Source organism: Anser cygnoides, chromosome 14 (assembly GCF_040182565.1).
Source record: "Anser cygnoides isolate HZ-2024a breed goose chromosome 14, Taihu_goose_T2T_genome, whole genome shotgun sequence".
Classification (NCBI taxonomy): domain Eukaryota; kingdom Metazoa; phylum Chordata; class Aves; order Anseriformes; family Anatidae; genus Anser; species Anser cygnoides.
The window spans coordinates 3,078,265-3,089,766 of NC_089886.1; the positions used below are offsets into that span (position 1 = coordinate 3,078,265).

Consider the following 11,502-nt stretch of genomic DNA (forward strand, 5'->3'; position numbering starts at 1 on the left):
CCCCGGCGGTGGGCATGGAACGGGCCGAGCGCTCCCCCCGCCTCCCTCCCTCCCTCCGCGTGACGTCACGGGCCCGGCGGCGCGGCCCGCCCCCCGCGGAGGGAGACGCCATTGCGGGTTGTTTGTGCGGGCGGCGGCGGGAGGCGGTGCTGCGGCCCGGGGGGACTGTGCTCCGCCGCCATCATGTCCACCCCGGCGCGGCGCCGGCTGATGCGCGACTTCAAGAGGTGAGGGGGGGGGGCGGAGGTGTGTGTGTGGGGGGGGGGACGGGGTGTCCCCTCCTTTCCTCTCAGCCGCTGCCCCCTTGGGGTTGGGGGGGCGGGGGCTGGCTGGGGCCGAGGGGATTGGGGCTCCCCTCAGGTTCTGCCCCCCCCCCCCTCAGTTCTGCCCCCCCACCCACCCAAAAGGTTCTGCCCCCCCCCCCCCAGTTATGGCTCCCTCTTCAAGTTCTGCCCCCCCCCTCAGTTCCCCCCCCTCCCCTCAGTTATGGCCCCTCCCTTCAAGTTCTGCCCCCCCCCCCCCCTCAGTTCTGGGTTCCCCCCTCAGTTCTCCCCCCCCCCCCCCCCCAAGTTCTGGGTCTTCCCCGCCCCCCCCCCCCTCAGGTTCTGGGGTCTCCCCTTCAGGTTCTGGGCCCCCCCCCTCAACTTCCCCCCCCCCTCAAGTTTGGGTGTCTCCCCCCCCTCAAGTTCTGGGCCCCCCAAGCTCTGCCCGCCCCCCCCTATTTCTGGGCCCTGAGACCACCCCAGAACCGGGGGGCGCAGGGCCTGGTGCCGCCCAGCCCAGCCCAGGGCCCCCCCCCTTTTGCAGGCAGCAGGGGTCCCTGTGCCACGCACCCGGTGCCGCAGCAGTGGTTATTAGCTGGGGGCTTTTAATTGGTAATGGCTGCACCACAGGCTCGGGGATAACTTACTTCCTACGTCTGCCATGTAAACACGGCCGTAAAGCGGAGCGTGGAAAAAGTCGGTGTGTGGTTTGGGGTGGTTTTTGTTTTTTTTGGTAAACCTGGCAGCGTGTCGTGGGATCGCTCCGGGCCGGAGCGGCTCCCAAGTTGCTGGAGGTGAGTCAGCTTTGATAGCGTCTCTTTTTTTAGCGGAGCCCGTCTTACACCAGGACCTGAAAATACATCGGTAAACAGTTGACGTGTATTGTGTGGCGCTGGGCTGCGTGGCTGCCCAGAGCCGCGGTGCCAAAAGGCCTGATCGGCCCAAAAAAGTTGGGATTCGTGAGGTGCAGGCCCTAATTCTCGGGTTTTGTTCGGGTGTTAGTGTTTGGTGGCTGGTGGTCCTCGATTCCCGTTCAAATCACAACAGGATACTCGTTGTTTTCTAATGTTGTTAGGCTGCACAAGTGACCAAACATCAGTGATTCCTTCAGGGAGAAGGACTAGGTAGTGTTTCAAGACAGCGATCAGACTTTTTTATGATCTTGTGATCTCAGAAGGGCTGACTTGATAATTCTGAAATTTAAGGTGGAGAAGACTAAAGCCATGGAGGGGTTTAACCAAGTGAGCACAGCGAAACATGGACCACGTGCACATTTATTTATTGAATATTTGACCACTTTAATGCCCAAAAACGTACTCAGCTTTCTCATTGTCAGTTCTTTACTTCTCTCCTTCCTACCCCTAAGTTATATTTTTATTTAGCCTTATGTTACTCTTACCTCATACTAAAAAACAGACTGTGCGCCATGAACTGTGATTCACTTTGTTAAATATAAACTCCTTTTGCATGCTGCAATTGTCAAGAGTCGTGGAGGGCGAGCAGTCCAGCAGATCTTGTATCATCTGATTTACCTAAACCATCAGAGAGAGAGGTTATTTTTTAAATATATTTGCTGTTAAAAAAGGGGCAACAAATACATTTCCCCTAACAATTTTAAAGGCTTTCCCGGCCCTGTGCGGATCAATTTAGCCTCCAGTCTTTGCCACAACCCCTCGGGAGTCAGACCTTTTGGCAGTAGGGCGCAGACGAGCTTTTTGAATCGATCCGAAACCCGGAGCCATCGTCCGGCCCCGCTGGTGGGGCTGAGCGCTCCGGCATCGTCCCTGGCACGCGGGCTGGCACGGGAGAGGTTCCTGCTCCTGACCAAAGCAGTAGGTGGTTTGTGCTGTGGGTACTGAGCTGCCTCAACTGCGTGTGCCCACAGCAGGGATGTGAACGCGGCTCGGAGGGGATCCGGCCTGCACGCTCAGCGGTGCCCCAGAGGATGGGCAGCAGGAGGGTGCGTAGTTCACGGAGCTGTCAGTGCGCGGTGTGCTTTTCCTAGGCCAAGGGTTAAGGAACTAAAAAGCACTTAAACGCTTCCACTATTGCCTTAGAGACAAATGTTTACATCTGTTGAGCTGGTGACGGGGAGCAGCGCGCAGGTTTCCCCCTTGCTCCCTCTTCCCTTTCGAAGCAGGCAGCTTGCCAGCCAAAGCAGGCTCACACCAAGCGCAGCCACGTCCTGCACAGATTTGGGGACGCAGAAAAAGTTGAAGTGACGGCGCTTTGCCCTTGGTTCCTGCCAGCGTGCCCTGTAAATATCACTGCGTGGTGCGCAGCCCTTGCTTCTGGCTGTAACTTGTGCTCTTCTGCGTTGTGGCAGCCAGCAGCAGCCACTCTTTCTGCTCTTTCACGATTTACTGCGTAGTACTATAAATCCCAGCTGTGGGGCTGTAAGTTACTTTGAGGGTAGATGCTCTTCTCCCTGAACACTGGATTTAACCCGTTGGGCTGGCGCAGTGTTTTGGTGTGATGCCTGAGGCACTCGTGGTGTGCATCACCTTGTAGTTTTGTGTTTGGATCATTGCTACTCTGCACGTAACACTTGGGGTAGTCGCTAATTTGGAACGAGAGAAGATTTCTAAAAAGCGGCTGTTGTGATTACATTGTGCTCGCAGGTGGAGGTATTTCACTTACATAAGGCTTGTCGTTCTATCTTTGTAATTCTTAGGTTGCAAGAAGACCCTCCTGTGGGTGTCAGTGGTGCACCGTCTGAGAATAATATAATGCAGTGGAATGCAGTTATATTTGGGTAAGAGCTTTTGGTCGCTATGAAGTCCTGCATCAAAAAGCTAATAAAACCTGTTCCTTGTGTTGTTTTTTTGTTTGTTTTATAATGCTTTCTTGGTTTTGTGGATGTCCACTCAGGAAACTTTAAAAATAAATAAATAAAAAATGACCAAGTGTGCTGTCACAGGGAAAATTTGTTTTCAGAGGGTAATAAAGAATGCCCAAGAAAGGCGATGAACAATTTTAATTCTTTCCTTTTGTTGAATAATGTTTGCCTGTGTTTTAATGAATAGATTGTAGAGGAATTGGGTTATGAAAAAGCAGGCTTGCTCTTTAAAAGTACATAAGAGCACCACATGTTCTTGGCTATTAAATCCAGATGTATTAGCAGTGACTGGATTGATTCCCAGGAGAATGAGGTACAGGTTATAATATATATATATATATATATATATATATATATATTAGAGGTCCCCTTCTGTAGGGTATATCTTATGTTCTTTCGTAAAAATGAAGTCTGCTTGCCAGCAATCTGCTCATTAATTCAGCTCTAGCCTTATGCGTGGCATATGTATTGTTTGGGGTGATGATGCAGTGGGTATCTGGACTTGCAGATTGATATGGGAAACTGCTAATTATGACAGAGTTCCCAGAAATTGCCTCTGGATAGTTCTCTAAATATTTACGTGATAGCATCCACTTCTGTCTTGAAGGGGATGAGGAAGAAGATATATATTTATTGTGCGTGTTTAGAAGTAATGATCATTATTAACCAGTTTATTTTTTAAACCTTTCAGGCCAGAAGGGACACCTTTTGAAGATGGTAAGCAGCTAACTTCTATTTCTTCCGTCATTCTTGTGAATATTGCCAGTGTTAACATTGTTCTGCTGTGAAAAACAGTAGATGTTATAGAAGTTGGACCAAGCTAAGCAAGGAAAAAGTAAAGGAGTAAGGTCTTGTTGGCCCTGGGAATACCGTATTTTGCTGTAAGTGGTGTCCCGTCATAGCGGTCCGTTACACAGCTGTGAAGCAGTGCTTACATCGAGGCTTGTTTAGACACACAACGCTCAGTTTTTAGTGGGGGAAGTTGGCCTAATGCTGCCAGATGTTTTCACGTCTCTACAGCTAAGCTCAGCAAGATAGCTGAGCACAATGCTTTTCTGGTTTTGTCTTTGTAGCGTGTTTGATTCATCTCTGCTCTTCTAACTAAGAGCAGGTGAAAAATCTTGAATTGCTCTGAATATAGAACTTGGGGAGGGGAGGGGGGGATACCCGATCTGTATGTAAACATGGAAGTTGCTGTGTAATGAGCCTTCCTTAAGCGTATGAGGAATAATGAGTTTAATAATTATAGTATTAGTGCAATAATCAGCAGCAGATGGGGTTTTCTCTGTGTTGGCTTGGAGGAGTTACAGTAAATTATTCACTGATCCATAATAAAGGTTTTCAGTGAATCAGTCAGGAGCTCCAAAGGCTGAGATTGCTGATTATGAAATTCCAGGGTTTCTTTGCTGGCACCACGGTGCCTTCTTAATGAAACACCTTAAAGTCACCGTAGTCCATAGAGCAGGCATATTTGGTCAGAGAAATGGGGAGGAGGGCAGTGGGATAATTGATGTTGGACCTAGCTGCTGCTGCTGTTATTGCTATTACCGAGTGGGAGTTCCATAGTTCCATTATCTCTTGAAATATCTGAAAAGAAACCAGATTCAATGAGGTTTGTTTGTATAATGGTGGGAAGAAATACCGATTGCGGAGCGCGTGAATTAACTTACATAGTATGTTCCTGGAGGATTTTTGTTTTTTTTTAATCACCTGATTGTGTTTATGTTTGTTTGGACAGGTACTTTTAAACTAGTAATAGAATTTTCAGAAGAATATCCAAATAAACCTCCGACTGTTAGGTTTTTATCAAAAATGTTCCATCCGAATGGTGAGTAAATCAATTTTATTTAGCCATAACACCCATTAAATATTATGGTGCAGTAATGTATTCTGCAAAGCTCCAGGATGCTCAACAGCTCTCTCTCTCGATCCACTGCCACCTCCTAAGTAGATGTCTAAGGCAGTAGCTGCTTGATGAAAAAATTGAGAATTATGGTGCTGTTAGGAAGCAGCCGTCCATCTTTTTCTAATCAATATATATCACCGTGTGCGAGCACTGTCAGCAGGAGCTGTGCTGAGGCTGGCATAAAGGGGGAGTCCTGCTGCAGATCCCTGCCCCCCTCCATTTTACAGCGCTCCTGTCTGTGCAGACACGTCTCGAGTTGAAGCAGGGAACTGATCAAGCCCAGCGTTACTCATTTCTGTCAGGTGAGGCTTCAGCCAAGTCAGTGCCTTCATGGGCTTCCCTGTGCCAACCAGTGCCAGCGCAGGAGGCAGGTGAGAGCGCACGGTCACAAGGGAGAGCAGAGGGGAAGGGGCTGATCCTGCCTCAGTTGTGAGGGCAGCCTGAGAGAGAGTGCTGCGGTTCCTCCTCCAGCTTTTCACAGGTTTTATCCAGTCGTTGGATGCAGAGAACAGGGTGTAGCAGTTGGCGTGACAAACCTCAGCTTCTTACAAGCTTCTGTGCTAAGACTCCCGGTAGCTGTGCAGACAGAAGTAGAACTTCGGGCATGCTTTTCAGTGTTTTCTGTTGTCTGCCTTAGCATCTCTCCTGCTGAGTGTAGCGTGTGAAAGCAGAGTACAGAGCTCCCTGTTTGGCGCGTGGTGACTGCGAGAGCCTCGGCTGGTGCAGTGCATCCCGTGCCTGCAGCAAATGCCTCTGCTCGCTGGGAGGCATCACACCGGTGTGAATCTGGGCCGGTCACACAGGAGGAGCAAGAAGCTGGGTCTGGGTCTACCAATTCCTGTGTTAGTGCCGTCTTCTTTGGCCCTTCCTCCTTTCCCTCTGAAGTGTTTCGCTACTTCCAGTAATATGTCTCCTTCAAAATACAGGGTGTCAGACCAGATGAGAGTGTCAGGCATAACTGCTATACTCTGTCCTAACGCATTAATTTAAACACAGACTGAAGTGAGACAGCAATTAATTCCTTGAATGGTATCTAATGAAAGAATGTAAAATAAATTTGGTAGTTTCTAAGTGGTATCTATGCTGTATTCACAGTTTATGCGGATGGTAGCATATGTTTAGATATTCTTCAGAATCGATGGAGTCCAACATACGACGTTTCATCAATTTTAACTTCAATTCAGGTAAGTTTGCATCTCTTTAACAATTATGTTGTATTATGCAACTAAGCATGTATAAGTCTTAGTCCCCATTCCAGAACAGACAGCTCAGTGGTGTGGCTGGCGGGTGTCTGTATCAGGGACCTTCAAATACCTGCAGACTAAGCAGTAGCTTTTTAGGTCAAATAAAGACTAAGGTGCTGACCTAGGTAATTACCGATTTTGACCTACAAAACTGCCAGTGGATATTTTTACAGGAAAACAGTTACTGGTTTGGATTCATTTTTAACTGTTTTCAGTCAAGACAGGCAAGCAGTTGTAGTATTTAAATAATGTTTGAAATAGTGTAACCTTTTCACAAAGCCTTGGCTTGTGACTTCCTCAAGGAGACAGTACTGCTGAAATCTACTTAATTTGGATTAAGTAAATACTGTGTGGCACAGTAAAAATGCACATTTTCTTTTCTCCTGGGTGATTGGTTTTATTTTCCTACAGTGAGGTTTAGGAGCCCCTCTTTAGACCTGAATGACGTTAGTGGTGTAATGGCCAAATAATCAATTGGCATCATGCTGTTAAACATTGGATTTGCAGGTTATAAGTTGTTGTCTTTTTTTCCCTGTTCCAAAATGTGCTGGTTTGCCTCACTTTTTGTTCTCTCCTTCTTACAGTCTCTGCTTGATGAACCTAATCCAAACAGTCCGGCGAACAGCCAGGCAGCACAACTTTATCAGGAGAACAAACGTGAATACGAGAAAAGAGTTTCAGCTATTGTCGAACAAAGTTGGAATGACTCGTAACAGCTGCTTCGTTACTCTCCATCCTCATAATCATTATGTACAATTTAACTCTCAATAGAAAGGCTACCAGAAATTTCAAGTGCCACAGCTCTAAGAATTTGCGTAAAAACTCATCTGCAAACAGAATTAAGCCCTCCAGTTTAGGAAACTTAAAAGCTTGTGTATCTTGATTAACGTACTTTTTATTGCATGGTATGAACTAAGTTATTGCTACATAAATTTGTAATATATCCTGTTTGTATTTTTTTTCCAAGTGTATAATGTTGGTGTGGAGTTTTCATGACAGAATATACACATTTTGTAAATCTGTACTTTTTCAAATATTGAATGCCTTATTTTTGAATTCTTTAGATTTTTAAATTGGAGAAAAAGCACTTAACAAAGTTTTTATATATAAATATTTCATGTAAAACTGTTAAATACATAACCTCAGTGCAAGACATCCTTCTCTCCTTCTGTATCTCTGTCAAAGGGCTCATTTTCAGTCCGTTTTCCCTTTTGCTACATACTGATTATGCCACGCACCTTACAAACAAAAGTTAATCCATGCTATCGTTACCTTCGCTGTGGATACGTCCACACCAAAGAGTGTTTGACTTGGTTCTGTGCGTCCTCAGTTGTATGAGGAAGAGTTTTGGTAGCTGCCACCTTCGAGTGGGCAAACAGATGTAACCCTAAAGCAGCAACAGAGCTGCGACAGCCCCATCACAGGCTTCGATAATAAGGCAGCACCTTTTATTTTCCAGGGAGATTCTATTTTACCAACCTGTAAAATATTCTCATCTAAGTATGTCCTATATTCACATATTGATACTGTAATATAGTCCTGAGTATATTCTAATAATTAAACAGGTGTCCCATTAGTTTCCCGTGGGATGGGGAAAAATGAATTACCAACAGCAGAGAACATGGCTGTAGATTTAATGGAGTTTTTCTTTGGAACCTGGCATCACGTCTGTTTCACAGAGGTGCCAAATGTCCTGAAGCTGCCAATTTTAAAGAACTTTGGTTTTGTCTTTGTAAATGCTGATATGCTGATTTCTTCCTTTATTCTGTAAACCACGGCGGATGTTTATAGTACCGAATTAGGCCTTTTTATCCTTCCAGCAACAAAATTGTAATCCCTTTGTCATAATTCCAGCCAGCATTACCTACGTATTAAAACTCTCAAGTCCCATACAAAAAAAATGCAGCTCAATGTTGCCTGAAAAGCAATGAAAGTTTATTTCAGCTGGAGGAGAGAATATTTATTATTTGCCATTGTCATTAGTGAAAGCTGATCCGTGTAAATGCAGTGGAACAGGAATATCAGTTTGTACCTCACCTGCTCCTAAAGTTGTATGATTTATAGGAGCAGCGCTATGCATTATAAACACTGCACTTGGAGTGCCCTTCAGACAGCTCCGTGTTGGGAGCTCGTGGAGCAAAACCATTGCACCGTAGAATCTAAGATGTTATAGAAAATTGTGGTTAGTTGTAGAGGCTTAAGAGAATTAGTACTAAGTAATACTGAACTAAAATCTTGAGAAGTCACTTTACGCCAGTGAATTTACGTTTAAAAGATCTTGAAGCTCCCTTTAATTGGTAACAGAGTCCCCAAAGGACCCAGTTTGCCTTTTCATAGCAGCGCTACCAAAGCAGTGGTACGTAACGCAAACCATGCATCAAGGCAAAGATGTTTACAAATCTAATGCCAAAAAGATCACTGTTTCTAAGAATTAGTCAAAATTCTGACTATTTTTCTCACTTTAACCTCCCGTGTCACTATTTGTTTTGTTCCTGTGATGCGTGTGAGAAGAGATTCGCCATCCACCAGAGTTCCCATCAGTTTGGTTGTTGCAGCTCAGCCTGGCCACAGACTGATTAAGCTCAGGACATTTATTTTTTTTTGGGGGGGGGGTGTACGGGTATCTGAGACGGACCTGGGGCGGGAGGAGGTTTATCAGCGATCAGTGCCGCAAGCTGGGTCAGCCCCGCGAGGTAACGGCACCCACGCGCCTGCATCTGGGGCTGAGGAGCCTCCTCTGCGAGGGGCGGCAGGGACTGAGAGACCGCAGAGCCCCCCGTGGGGCGGGGCCGAGCCCCCGCAGCTGCTCCCTGCGCGCACACGGGGCGCAAAATTAACACAAAACTTAATTAAAGGCAGGGGCAGCGAGCCCCCCCCGCCCCGCGCGGCACCAGGCCGCCGCCGGCAGGAAGCGGCCCGCGCGGCCCCCGGAAGCGCTCCCCCGGCAGCTTCCGCGCTCCGCTCTGCCCCGCGCCTCGTCTGCCCTGGAGGAGCGGGGCGGGGCCGCCCCCCCCCCCCCCCCCCCGTGTGATTTAGGAGTTAATTACTTAATTAGGCGGTGTAATTGTGGCACCGGGGGGTTGGGACAGCGGGGGCACCGCGGAGGAGTGCTCGTGGCCGTGACCGTTGGGGGCACGGCTCCTCACGGGGCTTTGGCTCACGGACAGCGAGCAGTTCCCCACACGTTTTCCCTGTGGGTTCCCAAAGAGTGACCTGAAATCCCTCTGGGATCGCGTTGAATTACCCACCCGTTATCCGCCCCGGTGCTGCTGTGACACGCGCACACGTCCCTCACCATTTTTCGTAGCTGTACGGGCAGAGGCGAGGGGGGTTTGGCTCTGGGCAGCCTCCTCCAGCAGCTGGCAACCCCGCAGCCCTGCCCGCAGCAGGGGGTGAAACTAGGAAATTTTAAGGCCCTTTCGCACCCAGGCCGTCCCGTATTTCTGTGGTTTAGCTGCCCTGTGTGCTTGGGGGCAGCCCAGCTGGGGGCATTGCCACAGCCAGGCTCAGAGCAGCGCTGCCTCCCGCGTGCCGGCGCTGCCGCCAGTCGCGGAGGTGCCAAGCATCCATCGCCTGCTAACGCCGCTTCCTTCAGGCCTTGGTTCCCCGAAGATGTCTCACCCAAAGCCAGCCCCAAGCCGCAGCGACGAGACTCGGATCTCGGCGAATGTGATTCACGCGCTCGTGCGCGCGGTCCCGCCGGGATTCCTCGCCGCCGGTGTGGGTAATTGCAGAGTCGAGGCCCGAGGCTGTGAGACGTGAAGGAATCACAGCTTGAGGTGGTGTGTCGGAAGCCTCTCCGTGGGAGGTTTCGTATTAATAGTCAATTAATTCAATGTGTCAAACAAACAAACCTCTAAATACTTAGAGATTAGGAGCTCCCTAATAAAAAAAAAAAAAATTACAGGAAGAAAGGAAGATCGCCCGGTCGTTACACTGGCATTTAGATGCTCAAAGTAAGTAGGTAGGAGAATACAGGCAGATAGCAAAACGCTGTGTTTTGCATGTCAAGGTTCTGTGAGAGCTCTGTTGATGTATATCCAAATGCAGAGGAGAGGAAGAGCCTTATCATCTGGCCAGACTTCCCTACCTAGGGCTTTTATTTGAGGGTTTTACTGTTTGTGGAAACTGTCCCAGGCAAATACTGTGCCTTATTTGTTTAGAGTTGTTTTTTTGGAAGAGGAAAGAGGTAATCAGCAGACAATCTGCTATAATGTGTGACTTGGCAAGGAGGCATTCTCCACCTCTCCTTTTGATGGTGCTCCACGGTGCAAAAAAGAATGAAAGGCTCGTTGGACTGCAAATGGGGAACGAGTGACCACGGGACTGAAGATTAGCACGGCTCAGGCATTTGTTTGTATGGTGCCCCAGTTCAGGTCTCTGCTCCAGCCCTCTGTTTTATTTTTGAAGTTTCTGGATAAAACAATTATCTGGCCTTCTTTTCCTGTTTTCATTAATCTTTCTAACAGAAGAGCTTCGTGAGAGCACAAACTACTTTTGTTCCCCTGTAGCATTAAAGTATTCCCCTGGGAAGTAAGAACGTGGGTTCGGAATTCCTCAGGCGAGAAATAAACTCAGGCTCTTGACTGCTGAAGAAATGCGCAAAAAAAAGAGGATGGTGCCGCCTCCCCCCGTGCTCTGAACGCCCTGACTTGGGCCCATGAAGACCATGAAGCTCGAGGCTCCAGGCATTGCCCTCCGAGCGGGTACGCTGCTGCCCTGCTCCAGGCAGCTGAGCACGCTGCGCTCACGCAGGTTGTGTTTCAGGGCACCCGACAAGGTCAGAAGGCGTGAACCTGAGTGTTGTGCTACTCACTGCTGCGAGCCCTCGCTGGGATCCAGCTCGTGGGCCATACGGAAGGCGTGCAGCCACAGCGCTGAGTGATTCAGGATGCGTTCTTTTTTTGTTTATTAAAAGCTTTCGGGATAAAAACAGCCAAAAGTTGGGACACCAAAGAAGAATTGTGTGTTGTTACGTGTGTGTGGATGGTTTTGTCAAACATGAGTTTCACAGTTAACCTCTAGATGCTCTTTTTTTTTTTTCTCAATCTCCTACATTAAAACAGGGAAATACACAAAAATCCATTGCCTCGATATTAAAAGACATGGTGTAAGAAGCAAAGGAAAAAGGAGGTAAAGCTAAAAACAAACAAACAAAATATAAAACCATATGCTTCTCTGCTCCTCAGATTGCTCTGAATTCAAAGGACAGAAGTTGTTATTTTAGAAAATAATGTACCTTGGATTATG

General features: G+C 47.9%; 1 protein-coding gene and 1 long non-coding RNA gene across 2 annotated transcripts; one reads left to right on the forward strand and one right to left on the reverse strand.

Moving 5' to 3' along the window:
• The first annotated feature begins 70 nt into the window (after positions 1-70).
• On the forward strand, positions 71-7,407 carry UBE2B (ubiquitin conjugating enzyme E2 B). Its single transcript, XM_067005580.1, has 6 exons — positions 71-227; positions 2,938-3,018; positions 3,794-3,819; positions 4,841-4,930; positions 6,104-6,192; positions 6,837-7,407. The coding sequence occupies exons 1-6, from the start codon at positions 184-186 to the stop codon at positions 6,963-6,965; spliced, it is 459 nt and encodes a 152-aa protein (XP_066861681.1). The 5' UTR covers positions 71-183; the 3' UTR covers positions 6,966-7,407.
• On the reverse strand, positions 4,929-10,137 carry LOC125181984 (uncharacterized). Its single transcript, XR_007160778.2, has 2 exons — positions 9,548-10,137; positions 4,929-8,169 (listed from the first exon to the last, which is right to left on the reverse strand). It is a non-coding gene; the product is annotated as an uncharacterized lncRNA (long non-coding RNA).
• Positions 10,138-11,502: the final 1,365 nt, after the last annotated feature.

Bases quoted from the DNA above. Each gene is read 5' to 3' on its own strand.
- UBE2B (XM_067005580.1), top strand. From the start codon at position 184: ATGTCCACCCCGGCGCGGCGCCGGCTGATGCGCGACTTCAAGAG. The intron at 3,019-3,793 runs GTAAGAGCTTTT...TAAACCTTTCAG, and splicing joins TGGAATGCAGTTATATTTGG to GCCAGAAGGGACACCTTTTG. The intron at 4,931-6,103 runs GTGAGTAAATCA...CTGTATTCACAG, and splicing joins AAAAATGTTCCATCCGAATG to TTTATGCGGATGGTAGCATA.